This window comes from Podarcis melisellensis, assembly GCF_964234715.1.
Source record: "Podarcis melisellensis genome assembly, chromosome: 3".
In the NCBI taxonomy this organism is placed as follows: Eukaryota; Metazoa; Chordata; class Lepidosauria; order Squamata; family Lacertidae; genus Podarcis; species Podarcis melisellensis.
Genome location: NC_138530.1, coordinates 74,745,850 through 74,764,561, shown reverse-complemented (window position 1 = coordinate 74,764,561; position 18,712 = coordinate 74,745,850). Strand labels below are relative to the sequence as shown.

At 40.3% G+C, this 18,712-nt stretch overlaps 1 protein-coding gene across 2 annotated transcripts in view; it reads right to left on the bottom strand.

Annotated features, from left to right (window-relative positions):
* Positions 1-201: 201 nt before the first annotated feature.
* The window catches only part of ASCC3 (activating signal cointegrator 1 complex subunit 3), a 213,211-nt gene continuing 194,700 nt past the window's right edge, over positions 202-18,712 (bottom strand). For both annotated transcript variants that reach the window (XM_081904600.1, XM_081904601.1), the window contains exons 38-42: positions 12,434-12,585; positions 10,360-10,501; positions 2,416-2,625; positions 1,101-1,276; positions 202-999 (exon numbers count right to left, since the gene is read on the bottom strand). In XM_081904600.1, the coding sequence (XP_081760726.1) occupies positions 852-999; positions 1,101-1,276; positions 2,416-2,625; positions 10,360-10,501; positions 12,434-12,585 (828 nt within the window). In that variant the 3' untranslated portion in view covers positions 202-851. The remainder of the gene's footprint in view (positions 1,000-1,100; positions 1,277-2,415; positions 2,626-10,359; positions 10,502-12,433; positions 12,586-18,712) is intronic.

Here is an 18,712-nt window from a genome sequence, read left to right as displayed (position 1 = left end):
AGAACCCCCCCAATAAACTTACCAGTATTATCGACTGCAGTACAAGTCTACAGACATTAAACATGCATTGCTCCTTTACATTCCTAATTTCAGCTTGAACCCCTTTGTATGTAACTTGAAACGCCACAGCCTATTGAATGTACAGTCAATACTGAAGTCCTTTAAAAGGCCCGTGGGTACAATGACTTTTCAAACATATGATGTGCTTAAGTGCTGAACTTTATTACTATTTCCTATACATTTTACACAGAAAATTCTGAGATGACAAAATGTGCCACAGGCATTGTCTTCAGTACAAAACCTTGCAATGTACCTCAGCAAAGTTCCCCCATCACCATGTCTCATAAATTAAAGGGGGGAAAGGACCATTTACACAGAGTGGCTGTGACTGAAATACTTCATTCATGCCCAAACCATCCATGCAGCTGGAACTTTCTTGCCTCTTTGAGAGCTAGTTTGGAATCTCCAGCTTACTTACACATAAATGGTGTGCTTGGATCACAGAAAGTGGCTGCAATGATGATTTCAGGAAGACTAATGAAAAGGTTAAGTTTTTGCAAATCAAAGTATCTGTTCCTTTCATTTCCTGACCTGCTGAAACCAACAGTGGTAATATACATTAATAGGAAAACAGAGCCGCTTTGCAAGAAACCTAGAAAATGATTTATTTTAAAAAATGCAACCCTTTTATTGGGTAAAAGGCCACTGTGGCTAACTCTGTGTTATCAGAATCAATACAGTAGTCATTTTCAATTTCCTAGGTGTCGAAGTTGGATGCTGATTGCACTTGGGCAAACACAATTCCCTTTCCCAGAATGAACATGTGGGCACAGGTGAGTACAAAGGCCATGTTAGTTCAGAGCCAGGTCATTTAAGGCACCAGAGATCTCTGTGTTGACCTGTGCTGCAGTATTGGTTGGTAGGGTATTCAGATAAATGTCATACTGCTGGTCCATTCCGAGGTAGCTGTCACTCATAAGATACAATGTGTAGATATACCTGTGATAAAGTGAAAGAAAAGGATATCAGTTTGTTTCGCTCCCACAAAAAGAAGTCCCCGTTTCAAAAACCAAAACAGCATTCATTCAGTAGTATCTTACTTTCCAGGAATTTCTGGGGTGTAAAAAGCAACTGAAACCGCACTCTGATTCCTGACATATCCAACTCTTTTCAAAGCAACAAGTTCCTTTTTGTCCACTTCTCCTAGGATCAAGAACCACCCTTCGTCTTTAGTCTTGGGGAACCGCGGTGCAATGGCTTTGCTGTCTTGCCTGCCCTGGAAGGAAGAAAATGCACATTTATGGAATGACCACCCTAAATTTCTAAGTTGTGCGCAGCAGTTTAAAAAAGCACAGTGGGCAAAATCAAAATTAATTGTAAAAACAGAACGTGGACTTAATATAGGCATTTTAAGCTGAAATAGAAAGGTATTTGTCAACTACTAGAAGTTCAGCTGGGAGGTGGCCTGTCTAATCCTGGCCAGGAGGGACTTCCACAGGGTTGGGCTACAATACTGACTGCTTGGCTCCTGGCGGATATGAGCTGTTCATCTGAGTCATGGGTAATCACTAATACGGACTCCCCCCATTGATTGGGCAGGAATATAAGGAAACAGGCAATCCTTAAGCCAGGCATAGGCAAACTTGTCCCTCCAGATGTTTTGGGACTACAACTCCCATCATCTCTAGCTAACAGGACCAATAGTCAGGGATGATGGGAGTTGTAGTCTCAAAACATCTGGAGGGCCGAGTTTGCCTATGCCTGCCTTAAGCTATCCTGCATCAAAGTTGTTAGGGGCCTTGTAAACTAATAGAAGAACTTTGAACTTGACTCAGTAATATATATGGGCAGCTTTTTAAGCAGCAGAGGTACATGCTGGCAATTGTCTGTTGCCACCAACAGTCTAGCTGCAGCAGTTTGCAACACATGGAGCTTCTAGAACTGGTCTCGGAGAGATCTGGTATATACCACATCAAGAAAATACAATAGCTGTGTAGAGAATGTCTTTGAGTCTGTACATGATTTAATGCCTTATAGCTGAGCATGTGATCAGGGAGTGTTAGGTTCACACCAGCTGGAACCACCTCTTTCACTATGTCATATATCCACATATAGGAGGTCTCATATGCACAGAGTCCTAACCACATGGCACATGTGATGAGTGAATACAGATAGTTGTCTGAATCTCGACCTCTTGATTATTATATAGCTGTGACCATCCACATTGGGCTTAGAATTCACAATACGGCGAATACAAGCCCTACCATGTGATTTTTCAAGCAAAATAGTCATCATATGAAACTGACCTGATGGAGCCATACCATGATGACTCTAAGATATCCAAAAGGAGGACAAAAAATGGGCATTGGGCACCAGTGAGAGGGACAGGGACAAAGAACAGCAAAAAAATTCTACCTTGGTGTAGCCCACATGCAATCTCCTCAAGTTTATTTGGAGGACATATTCTTGGTCCGCATGCAACTTGATCCACTTTTTGTTATCCCGCATGTTTGTTGCCAGCATTGGGACAGGTAGTTCATTCTGTTCTTGAACCTCATCATCCGAGCCACCTTTAATAGTCATATTAACTTCTATAACGGGCAAGTGGGACAAGAAATGCCAAGCCTGTAGAGTAGGAAAAACACAAAAAATAAATTTGTCTCCCAAACATTCTCAACTGTTTTTGTTTTTCAATTTTACGTGCAAAATCTCATTCTGTAATTATGTGTTTCATTCTGGATTTTTGTATATAACAAAACTGCTGTCCATTATTCCTTTGCAGGTCTTAACTTTCCATTGCAGGGGTGGGGAACTCTTTTGGCCTGGTGGGTCAGATCACTATCAGTCCCCACTCCTATGGGCCAACATTGACATTAGGACGCCTTATGAGTGGCAAGTGTGCTGCCTCACCCACCTGCCTAAGTCCCTTGTGCAGCATTTTCCAAGCGTCTGAATATCACTCAGTTGGCAGGCATTTGGGAAATGCAGAGCAGGGGGATTCACCAGTCCCAGGCTTGACAAAGTGGCAAGCACAAGGCTGGGAAAGCTGCTTACTACAGGAACCAGCTGTGTGATCGAGATCCCCAGGAGGAACTCAAGTCATGCAGCTGATCTGTGTCTCTACCCATATCATGTAAGATGTAGTTTGGCAAAAATGGCCTTGTGGGCCAAACAGGGACCTGTACTGGGCCAACTTTGTCCTGTGGGCTGCAGGATTCCCACCCCTGCTCTGTTATCAGCCTTTTTTATTTGGCTCCTCTGCTGCATTGGGATACGAGGCTCTGATACCTATTTACTCTAGAGTTCAACAGATCAGATTGAAAGATTTGCAGAAAAGTGCTACCTGCAATGGGCACTCATATTATATCAATGGTACCCAAATTATTCCCTTTTTTAGCTGCTCAGGTTCCCTTAGTACTGAATCTATTGGTATAACCACAGGACAACTGCTGGGTAGGGAAGAAGATAGAGAGATCTCTCCACTTTTAATTTTGGTGAGAATTTTGGCCTACAATGCTACATGCCAAGCGTTGCGTACCTGAAAGACATCTTATACCACTAGTTTACGGGAGGCTCCTCTGCACATAATGCTACTCTATATGCTGTTTGGATTGTAGGGGATGTATGTTAATGAACAGCTAATGAATTAATAAATAATTAATGTTGCCTGATTAAAGAAACTTAACCAATTAAATAGTTTTAATTTAAACCCTCAATTAATTACATAAGCATAATTTGACTATAACAATATTGAAGAAAACACAACCATCAATAAATTAAACCTGATTATGACCAAAACAATAAATTTGAAGAAAACACCTACTTTGTCTTAAGCTAGTGCATGCATCTGCCTTCTTGGATGAAGCGCACCCTGCCATGTGACACCAGGTTTTTTCCCATTGTGGCTTTGATTTAATGGAAGGCCCTTTTGCTTGTGCAATGCAGAGTATTCCATTTTAAAAATTATTCCCCTGGGTTATCGCAACCTGCCACACAATATTCCACTCTGTCACAGACGGTACCTTAAAACTCAACCACTCTGATGTCTGTTGGAACTCAGACTCTGCCAAGAATATAAGGTCCAACAAATCCCTCAATTGCGTCACTAACAATTTCATTTCCCAGAAGGTGGAAGAAGCAACAAGGGGGTCATCTCTCTTGGCCCTAATTGCATTCCGTTAATCATGGGTGTATGGTGAGCAATGATCGAAGCTGAGGGGCAACAGGTAAATGGTTAGAACCATAAAAAGAACAAGTAGCTAGGTTTGCTATCCTCCAGGTAGAACAAACTTAATTTGGGACTAAGCTTTCACACCCACTAACTCAGGGGCCAGCTTATTCAGCCTCTCATAGAACTGAGAATTTCAGTCAGTCCCCAAGATACATCCTGATGTGGCATCATTACCCATTGATGGGCAAAGAAGGAGACACAGAAAAACACATGGCAGGCTGGACACAGCTCACAGGCTGTGATTGAAACAAAACATGCACACATGTGTTTGAACATACAACAGGATACTACACACCATTACATTAAACACACACACATAAATTAAACGGCTTATCTGGCTTTTCAAGAGCTCGGAAACATGGAAGATCCATAAACACACAAAACCAAGACTGGACACCAGCACTCTGTGAAACATAGCCTTAAAGTACAAAAACAGATGTTTCAGAAACATCCATCCCTGTGTCTTTCACACAAGGATATGGGCTGGAGCTACATGTCACAACTGCCACGGTAGTCCAAGAGAGAGGAAAGAAACATGGATAAAGGGTAGATCATTCCTGAATCCCTCCAAAATTGATCTCCAGTGCTTTAGGGATATTTCCCCATTTCCGTAAGAGCCAATGGGTCTGTTTGTTTTAACACGACAGCTAGAATTGTCACCATAAATATTTCACTCCTTAATTTGACTTTGCCAGCACAAACAAAGCAAATATGAAACCCCTGAAGAGTACTACACATGCTTTAGAAAGATTATTTTATGTCCATTTTTTATGTAAAAAATTCTCTTACCCCTACTGATTAAACTATTCTTCTATAAGCCACTGAAAACTACTTATAATTACATTCTGAATTAAATCTTCCCAACATAATCCATAATGAGTGAGTCACTGAAGTGCTAATTAGTGATAAGGCAAACCACAGAGAGTTCAGAGGATCAGTTCAGATAATTACCCAAAAGTTCAAATTCTTATGGAAAGTTATCCACATTCAAAGTTGCTTACTGCAACCAAAGTGGATTGAATCTTTAATGTCCTTAAAATAGTTAGCGACTATCACTTTTTCTATACTTGGCAGTTTTCAGGACTTCCTCAAGATCAAAAGTTCCTTACATTCCAGATCAGCTTTGTATTTCAAACTGGAGCTATAGTTTGAAGTGAGCAAGGGCTAAACATTAGGAAGAACTTCCTGACAGTAAGAGCTGTTTGACAGTGGAATTTGCTGCCAAGGAGTGTGGTGGAGTCTCCTTCTTTGGAGGTCTTTAAGCAGAGGCTTGACAACCATATGTCAGGAGTGCTCTGATGGTGTTTCCTGCTTGGCAGGGGGTTGGACTCGACGGCCCTTGTGGTCTCTTCCAACTCTATGATTCTATGCCTTGAGTAGCTTTGGCTGTGCCCAGAGATTCACTTCTATATGTGCTAGCTAGTGCTTGCTCTGGGTTTTGGGCAAGACAGTCTCTATGTATACCTGAAGGAGCGTCTCCACCCCCACTGTTCAGCCCAGACACTGAGGTCCAGCACTGAGCACCTTCCGGCGATTCCTTCATTGCGAGAAGCAAAGCTACAGGGAACCAGGCAGAGGGCCTTCTCGGTAGTGGCGCCTGCCCTGTGGAACGCCCTCCCATCAGATGTCAAAGAAATAAACAACTATCTGACTTTTAGAAGACACCTGAAGGCAGCCCTGTTTAGGGAAGCTTTTAATATCTGATGAATTAATTATTGTATTTTGATGTTTTACTGGAGGCCGACCAGAGTGGCTGGAGAAACCCAGCCAGATGGGTGGGCTTTAATAATAATAATAATAATAATAATAATAATAATAAACTGGTCCCCCCACTTTTCACTCTGCAGCAACTTGACAGAGATCATCAGTGGGCCCTTTGCTGGGATGTAGGTCCTTGGGAGATGCCTGACCATGTTCAACACCCCTCTCCCCAATGTTGGCACTGACGCTGACACAGGCACACACTCTTTAACCATTTCCTTATTCCACTGAGTACAGCAAACAAGGTTCCTTCAGAATTCTCAGCTTAGTCCCTTAACGGCTCACTTATTTTCTGTGACTTGGCTTGTACAGAACTGGGCAGCTGAGGGATGCAAGGGGGGAATTCTGACACAACTTCTGTTATAGTTCTCACTTGGACAGGGTTAAAAAGCTTTTCCTCTGTGCCAGTTGCATGGTACTTGTGTGGCTCCCTGTTCTCACAGTGTCCAGTCAGATGCTTGTGGGAAGCACTCAGTGACAGCCTGCTGGGAAATGGGCACTGGCCATTACTGCCTAATCCATCACAGTCAAAATGTCTTTCTTAAAAAAATGATTTTACAAGTCCCTTAACTGCAACTGAAACTTTGATAGCTTTAATCTCTATTTCAAGACAATGATAGTTTTCAAAGGAAACCAGATATAGATCTGTTGCAGATATTGCAAATCAGGAGTGGAGAACCGTTTTTGGCCAGAAGGCTACATCTTTATACCCCTCACCCCTGATAGGCCAAAGTTCACAGGGGGGCAGGGCCACCCCCCTTTCAATTACCTGGCGCTGGGGGATGTTTATAAAGGGCTTTTAAATGCCCCCCACAATTCTATTTTGAATCTTCATGGAAGTTTGAAGCAGAAATGTGGGGGTGGGTTTTATTTTTGAAGGCCTTGAAAAATCCATGCTCCTACCCTCTTGTCAGCTGATGGGGTGGGGTGAAAATGCATTTTCAACCCCCCCATCCCCTACAGTTTCTCCTTCAAATCATGGAGGTCTGAAGGAGAAGCACTGGTGGGTTGTTGTTTTGTGTGTGTGAAAGGTTTCTCTTCTTCATTCCTCCCCTACCCCACTGCCTCTGCTGCAACAAGAAGGGAGAGAGAAAAAGCCTGCATGTTGAAATCCAGGTACCTATAATAAACCTCTGTACCCTTGACAAAATTGAAGTGCAGCAAACGCTTCGCGGGAACTACGTACAGTGGTACCTCGGGTTAAGTACCTAATTCATTCCGGAGGTCCGTTCTTAACCTGAAACTGTTCTTAACCTGAAGCACCACTTTAGCTAATGGGGCCTCCTGCTGCTGCCGTGCTGCTGGAGCACGATTTCTGTTCTCATCCTGAAGCAAAGTTCTTAACCCGAGGTACTATTTCTGGGTTAGCAGAGTCTGTAACCTGAAGTGTATGTAACCTGAGGTACCACTGTATTGTCTTAGAGCTTTGGCCCATATAAAGTGATGTGCTTTTGAAAAACTGTACAACAAAACAGTGGGCAGGATCTACTTTACTGAGGGTGAAGCACCTGCTTGTGCAGGGTTCCAATAGGATTCTATCTCACACTCCTTTACTGGAATGTTAAGGGGACTGTGGGAGATCGGTAGGTATATTTACCTTGTGTCCATCCAGCACACAAGAGGCTTCCAATCCCCTAAACATGCTGTCTACCGTGTGTAAGTGATGGTGAGGAGGAGAAACCTCTGCCTATGGATGCTGGACCTGTGTTGAGAGTCACTCTTGCCCATTCAGATTACTGTAGGTTCATTTTCACAGGTAATTTGTATTTTCTTTGGCTTCTTATTTATTTGGTTTAGAAAGAGGCTAATGAAAAATTAAGCCCAATTAAGCCCTGCAACTTATTTCTGTGATAGTTTCTCTTTTAAAAATAATGACAAATGTTTTAGAAGCATATTTTTATTTGGGCCTGCAAAGCACATTCATGGACTTCATACAGATATGTTGCATGACCACTTCGAACTCAGCTGAGCGTTTCCTTCTACGTTGTAATATAATGTATTTATTTACACTTACATGCATCTAGATGTATAGTGTAAGCAGAGTTTATGTTATTGACATATTAAAGAGACACATGAAAGATATGGGCACACCACATACACAAAAGCTATTTTTGAAGAAACTGCTAAGACATTTCAATACCAGCCAAACATATTTATCTGAGGATTAATCTTCATCTATTGAATCAGACGCGAACACTACCATGCATACAATTATTTAATTAGCAGCCAAATCCTCTGCCAGTCAGCCGCTGTTCCAGGCATACTGATGGGGAGGGAGATGCAAATCTCACAGTAGTACTGCTTTTTCTCATTACTACTGCAATTAGCACTTAAATTGATGCTTTAAACATACTAATTTCTGGAATAATTCAGGATTTGTATGTTACCTGGGATCGTCTCACTGCAGAGACGACACCAGATTGCTACGCAAATTGAAGCACTTTTGAGCCAAATAACCATCATCGTATCAGACAGAGCCAATTTGCATTTGGTTTTAAAGATAACAGAACGGCAATTTATGCAAATAAATTAAGTTAGTTTACTTCTGAGTTTTCCCTGAACTAATTATAACAATGTTCTAATTTTTCAACACATCTACTACTTGGACTTAAGTCAATTGTATATTATGTTAGAAATCTGTTGTTAAAGAAGGTTTTGTTTTGATCTTAACGCATTTTTACTCACAATTTTGATGACATTTTATATATAAATACAGGTGTTAGCAATGGACATTAAAATAGTTACCTTTTGTTTGGAAGCAAAATTTTAGCTTATCTGAAATTAAGGAGATAAGTGCAAAGGACAAAGGATTATATTTAGGTAAGTCACTAACCGCGCAATCTAACTATGTTTACTAAGAATTCAATGGGGCTTATTCTCATGTAAGTGGGGTTAGGATTGCAGCCTTAGGGTACCTGAAATAAAACTTGAAGATTTTATTTTTAGTTAAGCACCTTCAGTTTAACTTGACATTCCTGAACCCAGAAAATGCTTCAGCTTGCGACAATGGTATAACATACGCAATCTTTTAACAAAGTATTTTTCTTTTCCTCTCTAAAAACACAGGTGGCAGATTCCTCTGATTTAAGGGTGAATTCAAAAAAATGTTAGAATGTCTCTAGTCACAGTTCTGCTACACTTGAGTTGCCTTGGAATACTAAACTTAATTAATTTCAGCAGCATTTTCTTCTTCAAAATATTATAGCATACCATTTCTCACTGACATGCATTTTATATCAACTGTGTGCAAGTACAAGTACAAGTACAAGTACACCCAAGTACAAGATATGGAGGACCCACATACATAAACCCCCCCAGCCCTGTGCAGCAACTTTAAACACACCTTTGTGGTGGGCGATTTGTGTATGGTGGCTACCATTGACCAAAACAAACAGCACTGCTTACAAACAAACAAACACACACACACACACACACACACACACACACACACACCACTTGTCATCCTGGAGTTCACCTGCATCAGCCCTAGAATGTCACAGAATATTTGCTGATTAATATATTAGGGTCTATTATATCTAAATATATTTGCTTCTGTTACCTGAAACAAAAACTTATCATATACAGTGGTACCTCGGGTTACATACGCTTCAGGTTACATATGCTTCAGGTAACAGACTCCGCTAACCCAGAAATAGTGCTTCAGGTTAAGAACTTTGATTCAGGATGAGAACAGAAATTGTGCTCTGGCGGCGTGGCAGCAGCAGGAGGCCCCATTAGCTGAAGTGGTGCTTCAGGTTAAGAACAGTTTCAGGTTAAGAACGGACCTCCGGAATGAATTAAGTACTTAACCCAAGGTACCACTATACACAAACACACTAACACAGACACACACACACATATCAGAAACAAAATCAACCTCTGCAAAGACAATCTTGACACACATGCTGCACATGCAGCAGGCAAGAAACATCTATGCTCCATGGTACTGCATGACAATCCCCTCAGCAACCTCTTGGAGCTTTCAGAAATTGGAAAGCATGGTGTACACAAATGGTTCATGGGCATTTGCAGCAGCCAGGACCTGTGGCAGAGCAAGCCAATCAAGACAAAGTGTGTGCAGAAGACAAAATGTGTGCCATTATCTTGTTACCTGAGATTATGGCAAATACATTTAGGCTTCAGTCCTGAATATCTGGTCAAAACTGTGTGTGTTTGAAGCATGGAACACGTTAGATTGAATTAAGCATTTCTGCACCAATTGTTGAAATCTTAGGTTTTAATTTTAGGTGGATTAAATATATATGTTTGCAAAAATCATGTTGCTCCACTGAAAGTGTGTCAAGTGGATTTTTTCCATATATATTGACCCAATAACTTTAAACTGTACCCATGAGAGAAAATGTTACCTGTGTAATTTGTGTGGCATGGAAATCGCGGTTTACAATGGAAGCAAAAACAGTCTCTTTTCCATCACATGCAGCAATCAGTTCAGGAAGACATTCAATAGGCCCTTGGTAACCACTTTTCCTTTTCCCTTGGTTCCATTTCCTAGTAAAACAGTAAAGATATATATATCCAGTTAAGAACTGAAGCTCAGGAAAGGAGATAAAAAAGAAAGGAAAAATGAAAGTTGAGAAGGTGAAACTAGAAATACACATTTTAAGATAAAAGAAGGCAAAATCTATTTTAAGTGGGGCTTTGTCTTAGAGGTTCACATCCATAGCCTTATGTTTTAATGAATTTGAAATACAAGTTGCACAAACACCACCATTACTGCAAGCTTCATAGTTTAAAAACAGGGTAAATGAGAGACTGCATATACCACAGTCCAAGATCAAATAACATTAAGTAGTTACCCTCTTGCTTTAAACTAGTTTAATAAGGAAGAAAATACCATGCAGATTAACATTATTTATTTCAATTTACCATTTAAAATTAAAAAAGATGACCATCTCTGCACATATCCTTATGCATCTACAACTAAGGTGAGTGTAAAGGTAAAGGTAAAGGTAAAGGGACCCCTGACCATTAGGTCCAGTCGTGACCGACTCTGGGGTTGCAGCGCTCATCTCGCTCTATGGGCTGAGGGAGCCGGCGTTTGTCCGCAGACAGCTTCCAGGTCACGTGGCCAGCATGACTAAGCCGCTTCTGGTGAACCAGAGCAGCACATGGAAACGCCATTTACCTTCCGGCAGGAGAGGTACCTATTTATCTACTTGCACTTTCAAACTGTTAGGTTGGCAGAAGCAGGGACCGAGCAACGGGAGCTCACCCCCATTGTAGGGATTCGAACCGCTGAACTTCTGATAGGCAAGTCCTAGGCTCTGTGGTTTAACCCACAGTGTCACCTGCGTCCCTATAAGGCGAGTGTAGTGGTCCACTTATACGAATTAGTACTCCACTCTGAAGACCACCACCCAGAAACTTATGTGTATCTATCAGCAGATTACCATATTTTCTCCTGTATAACACGCCCCCATGTATAAGACAACCCCATTTTTTGGGACTGCAACAAATTGTTTTTGGGGGGAAATTGCCCAAAGTTTTTGAGCCTTTTTGTGGGGGAGATTGCCCAGAGTTAGTGAGCTTTTGGGGGGGGAGCACCCCCCACCAATCGCTCTACAGCTTGCCTGCCACTGTAAATCGCATCGCCACAGACACTTGCCACAAAAAGCCCACCTGACCACTCAATGCAACAACAGACGATAGCATGCCCTATCACTGCTGCTAATCTCCTGCTGGCTGCCACCACCAATCGTCCAGCCCCCCTCTGCTATACATGAATAAATGAAACTTTATTTGCGTCAGCCGTCGGCCATCGCAACAAAAAAACATTGCGATATACACAGAACAAAATAAAAAGCTGATTATATAAAACACAGTTTAGGGTCCTGAATCAGCAGTCAAATAGTGGACCTTATTCTGATTGCCCCATCTAAAAACCTTGCAACCTTTGCAGTCATCTGCTCCTTTTGATCTGCTAGGAGAAACAGCACTGTGGCAGTGGTTGGGCGACCCGGAATGTTCAATAATATTTTTCCTCAGGTCTTTGTAAAGAGTGCACATGAGGAGGGCATGCACCACTGATTCCGTGCTGCCATCTCCGCAGGGACATCAGCGTTTTTCGTATGTAATCTGTTGGAATCGTCCCTCAAGTACAGCCAATGCTATACGTGTATAAGATGACCAACAATTTTTGCCTATTATTATTAAGGGAAAAGTTTCGTCTTAGGCACAGAAAAATACGGTACTACGGAAAGGATACAACTGAATACACTCCCAAGTGTTGGACTGGAAACTTGGAAAGATCTGTGTTAACATATCTGTTCATAATGAAGAGGGTGGATGTAAACTGGGGAATAGTGTGTAGGGGGAATTCCCACAATCAGGACTTCATGAAATGGTCCTGGCTCATATGTCACTATGCGCATGTGGGGAAGCAAGGGATATCTGCATTCTGTACCCAAGAAGAATGCATACCTGAAGAGGTGCAGATGGTGGTATTCAACGTTAGGTAAAGTAAGCAAAGAGGAGTCGTGGATCCATCGCCCCTGAATCAGCATCTGTACCAAACTGGTTATGTTTAGAGCACTCACCAACCAACCTTCGTTTGCTGCAATATCCAGCATTGCCTAAATCAAGAAGACAACAATTTTAGTTACTCCTTATCAATTTCTCACACGATCAATGGAAACCACATAATGAGAAATAATATGATATTGTTTATCTTCACAGTAGTTCTGTGAGACTGTCCACTATTACTTCCTTGTCCCCATTTGGGAAACTCAAAAGAACAGAATTAGTACTTCTAGACTGAGATCCTGTGCAGTGGTTCATGAGCGTATCTTTTTAAAAAAAGAAAAGTGCAGGTCACATCTTGCCTGAGGAAAAAAAGGAAAGCATAAAACTGTCTTCCAAAACAACTTTTCTCCAGTAAGGTTTCCATACCAGTGTTAATGGTCCCCAGGACAGTGTTAGCATGAAAACCAGTATCAACCATGTGAACCACTTCCTTTGAACAATACTGAAATTAGTCACACCACTGTCGAGAATATTTAAATCAGGCTAATGTTTATACAGAGTTTTTTTAAGTGTAATCACATGGGAGTATACCTATACATTTTCCCTAAGAATATTAGACTTTTGCAGCAGGTCAAGAAAGTACACTGCCCTACAGTAAAACCATCAAAATTGCATGTTGACATTAGCAGCAGCTAAAGGCTATCTAAACTGTACATGATGACAACTGTACAACTGCCAGACAAAACAAGCAGCATTCAAAGAGGTTTGAAAAGCTTTAGTAGGTTGACACTTCATGAATATACCTGGAAAGCTAATCACTGGCAGTATTGGAAGCAGAAGGTTTTTTTATTTTCAGTATAAGTTTTTGTTTTATTTTATTTAAAAAATAAATACAGGGAGCATCTAGGCTGCATTTTGATGCTAAAATGTATGCTCCAGCCTTCTTGTACAGCCCACTAGAGGAATGCTAAGCTGTCTATATTAGCCTGTACATTTAATCAAATGTTTTACCGACAAACAAAAGGCAGCATTTACTTAAGGCAAACTAAACAACGAAATCTTCTTTAAACAAAGGAGTTGTTTACACATGCAGAGCTATTTCAATTAAATTACACTGATCCTGGAGAAATGTTGAGTTTAAAAGGTACACAAAGCTGGTGGCAGCCATGGGGGAAGAGATTCAGCTTGGAAATGGTAGTTTATGCTTACCTTTCAAAAGGTTTATTTCTGACCAAGTTTGCTTAGCATTTGCTAAGGACCAATGTTCAAAACTATTTTGCCTATGGTTCAATGTCCTGTGAGCTTTTGATTTTTTATAAGAGAAAATGATGTCCAGTGTGATTGTATGTAAAAAACAACACTGCTACCATAACACTCATTGCATGACACTGTGGATTTCAGATGAAGGCAAAACAAATATGGACAGGAAGGTACCGTAACTTCATATTTTTTTAAATGGTGATTTCCAATCTCTCTCCTCTTGACACAATCATGTAATACAATTTGAGGAGGACAACTTTTTAGGATTCTTCCAACTGGTAAGCATTTAAAGGGGTGAATGGGCTACTCAGTAGAAAAATGCATGGATGACTTTTTGCATATGTTGGATCCTTACTTCTCTGCTTCTGTGGGAGAATGGAACACTACAAACCAATGCATGCGTACAATGGGCTATGCACTCTGTCTAGCCAGCACTACATTTTCATCCCTGGATGACCTGGAGGTGGGTGGGAAGAGGAGCGATTTCCCCCCTAGCTTTTTCAATGGGCTCTTCCTGAACTTTCAGTTGCCTACTTATAGCACCAGTTTGGACTATGCAGACATTCACTTAGCTTAGGTGTCATGGTACTTACAGAAAATGCAATATCTATCCTTTGAAAAAGCCTTATCAGCATAATTTCTCATTCATGCATTCATAGTCTTTATTGCGCTAGCCAAAGGCCATGGCATCGTTCACAAGGGGAACAAAAGGAAAAACAGCAATAACCATAAAAACATTTAGCACTACCAGTGCAATAAACCACGGTCAAGTCTCATAGAAATTATTTGTTGCATAAGCTAGAATAGCATGGAAATCTCATGTAAAATATGCCAGCTTAAATGTCTGAATCCCCTTTGCAGTTGACCGCTATTTTATCTAGCTCTTTTCTCCTGATCTTCTTAGCTGCCAACACATATAGTGCTACTTTATAAGTTACAAAGTCATCAGTATCGCTCAGCAGCATTTCACCCATTCCACCCTGTTAGAGTGTATTCCATTCGTAAGCAGGGGTTTTATAAATCGGTCTCTTGGATCTATATATAGTGGGCATTGCAATAAATAATGGTACAGATCCTCTACACAGGGTTGCCCACATATACAAAGTCTCTCTTCATACTGTACTTTGCCGTACCGACCATCCAACACCACTGAGGGCATCGACTGGAATCGTAATTCTGTAAAAGCGGTAATTTCTCACCACTCATACTGAGTGGCTGAAAAGTAGCGATACGCGGAAGGGCTTAGCAAACCTCTCTCAGCACACCACTTCATTGCTTCAAACTGCACCCACCCCAACACCACTTTGCAATAGAAAAGATGTGTGGGCAAAGATTTGTGACGTCATTTGTCTACCCTGATTTTCCATGTAAATCCCTGTAGCTGCCCTTGGGGGGGGGAATGCTAGCCACCTCCACCCTGCCAATATGCACCTTTCATTGTTGTCTTTTAAAAATTGATGTATGGGTGAATTAGTTCCAAAATTTGCTTTGACCTTTATCATTATTGGCACCATCACCTGCCACATTAACCATTACTGCATCAGAGGACACCATTGTTTAACACATTGTTTAACACATTCTGCCAGTTACTGATGTAAAACAAACATGTGCTAATGCACAACAGGTTTCCTCTAGCAACAGAATAATGCTTAGATGCACCATAAGACAATTGAGGACAAGCATTTGCTGGTCCCAGCCACTCCATCCTTCCTATCTTGAGTTGGGTCTAAAAGAGCTAAAAAAAGAAGAACTGTGAGTGCATGGAGTATAAATGGTAAGGAAGTACAATTTGTGACACTGCACATTATTACTGATCACAGGGCATGTCTTTAAAGACATTAACCTTAGCTTCCAATTTCCTGGCTTTGTTGAGCTTGAATCAACACGAGATAGCCTTAACTCTTTTACCCCACCTACTGACCGTACTGAAATTTATGCACATAGACAGCTGCAGTGATGAAATTCTTATAGTGTAATATACAAATTCAGTGTGTGAAGGAGAGAGGGCTTTGGGCTGCACAATGTATTCTATTGGTGCTTTTTCTTTCGTTTTTCCTCACTAAGCAGATTTTCTTTTTTTACAAAGGAATAAGGACCTGAGCAAGCAAATCTACAATCTGCCAGCTGCAGAAATTTGTTATAGGATCTTCTGCCACACAGAGAGCTTTGCACAAATTGACAGCCGTTTACTTGTATCCAATAAGGAATAACAAACGCTTGAGTGTGTGGGTGTGTTCTACATAGTGCCTAAGGCCCACGCGGCAAATCCTCTTTCCCCTCTTATTCTGTGTTCTCTCATCCATAATATTTATTCATAGCATCTCTATCCTGGTGTGAAATCCAGCACAGGGACATTGTGAAGAAATCAGAACCGTAGCCAGATCAGCTTCTTCCATTTGCTGCTTGGAAACCCATTCACATTTTCATTCATTAGCTAAGTGCAACAAGCATAAATGCTTAACACATCAATGGAAAATGAAATCCTTTCAAATACTCAAAGTAGCAAATTGAGTCATTCTGCTTGCGCTCTCCAAGTCAGTCAGTCACATGTATACTGGAGCAACTAATGGAGAACATATTTAACATATCTGCTCCATTCTGTAAAAACTGATGTTGCACCTGTAGCTATCACCATAATAGTTATTTTAAAAAAGACAACCTACTATCTCTTTCTTTGGTGAGGTAAATTATTTCTTTTTAAAAAATGAAACAAAAATATCATATTTATTCTGCATTTCCCACAATGCTTAACTATGTTTTGTTATGCTATTTACTCTCTGCTTCTCTGTACTGACAGGATCACAGCTAGAACCCTCCTTAGATACATTGGGTTCTACAGGCAACCTTGGAAATGACCTCAGCCAAGATTGCTCTTATTGGCATGAATAGTAATCCATTAATATCTGGCACTGAAATGTCAGAAGTTGTCATATTGAAATGGGATAAAGGACTACTAAACCAAGAAATCCTGACACCTAAGATGGAATATCCAAATGGTACCATTCTCGAGTTAGATATTGTAACGATGCCCCAAATTTGTAACCTGAAGCAACCACCTTGTTTTGCCTTATGGTAGTGTAAGTTGTGGAGCAGGTATATTGTATATTCTAGTGTAATAGCAGAATCATTTTTACATTGACACAGAATAGATTGAATACTTTGAAAGCCTGAAAGTTCTATTATTTTCATGCTAAGATAGTAATTCAAATTCCAAATTTTAAATCAGGTTTTACCGTATTTACTTGAGTCTAATGTGCCATCAAATCCAATGCACACCTTAATTTTCGCAACATAATTTGGCCCAAAAAGGTGAGCATTAGATTCGAGTAAATACGGTATTTTAAGTGAAATTCTTTTGGGTTGAAAGGCACATGTGTTGAATAAAGCAGCCACATTTATTTGTGTGTGATTGTTTATATTATTATATTATATTAGATGCTCTAACAACTAGCAACAGAAGCATTAAATCATGTGAAGTAACTTCAATGAAATGCAGAGTTTTAAAGTTTCTGAAAAATTTGAAGCCAAGGGGGAGAAATCAAAAGTTTGTGGAAAAACTAAAATATATGCAGTACTTAATTTTAAAAAATCAAACCAAAGCTTACTTTACTGCTTTAAGAATGTAACATTTATCATTTACAACTCAGATATGAAATTGTATTATTTGGCATATTTATGGAATTTACAGCTACAAGTACCTAGTTTTGTTAATGCAAAATTGTGACTATACTCAGCAGTAGTCTGAGTATAGCAGAACTTCCTTCTGTTAGCCATGGTTAAAGTTCACTTTCTATCCAAACTTCCAGATATTTCATCTTAGGTTGGACACCCACAAAAGGGTTTGGTTTTTTTTTTTCAGTTTTGCTCCTACCTTCTAATGTTTTTATTCTTCAAGCACAGCTGCTGTTTCCTGAACTGCTGGAGGGAAGAGCTGAAAAGTTGGCCGCAAGGAAGAGGCCAAGTCAAAGGAAAAGAAGAAAAGGACAGTTGCTTCTAATATCATCAAGCTAGACCAAAGGTCACCAGAAGGCGGTAAGCAGCAATTCACAAGCAAGCAACTCATGAAGATGGCAGAACCTTCTGGGTGCAGAAATTTATATTGGATTTGAGTGCTATGTATGTCAAAATTCTCATTCCCTAATGCTGGAGATTATATTTCATTCCCCCCCTCCGGTGTTTCCCCAAATTTCCTCTCTAGCTTTTTCTGTCCCCCCACCAGCCAGCGCTTCATATCTCCATTTAAAGCAGATGATATACTATGTAAAAAACATATCTGTGATATCATGGGTGCCCTATATTTGTCTATATACAATTATTTAAGCTGGGCATTCAGAGTCTTATTAATTGTGCAAAGAATTAAACGAGATAACAGCAAATGAAGTGCTCTTTTTATAAGGTAATCATTGTTTACAGGTAATTACCATTCGGTCAAAGCTGCATTAAGATGGTAAGCAGATTTAATTAAGGAAAAATAAAAAAATAGAATTTATTACACAAGCTGACATATTTTGAAAATACGTCTCTCTCTTGTCACAACATGCATCACTGGATACTTTCTTCAGTAGACATATTCATTATAGTCAGCAAATTAAAACAATTAATTTATATTTCAGTGGAATGGTACCTAAATGCCCAGTGTGAAGATTTGCTGTTCAAGATAATAAATCCACATATCCACAACCACCAATTACCTCTGAGAATGAAAAGACATGTGACATAAAGCTGACCCTTCCAGTGAAGTGAATGGGAAGCCTGGATGAAGACTGGATAAAGCTATAATAATGCATAACTGATTTGCAATTTATCTGAGTTCTATGTCTGTGTGCCACAAGGACAGATCACGCACCACATTTTTAAGCCAATAGTCTTGTCCACATGCACAACCAATTTCTTCCAATGATTAAGTAAAAAATTGAAAAAATTGAAATATTCCTTCAAAAACCCCAAAGCATACCAAATTACAAAATTCCAATCCAC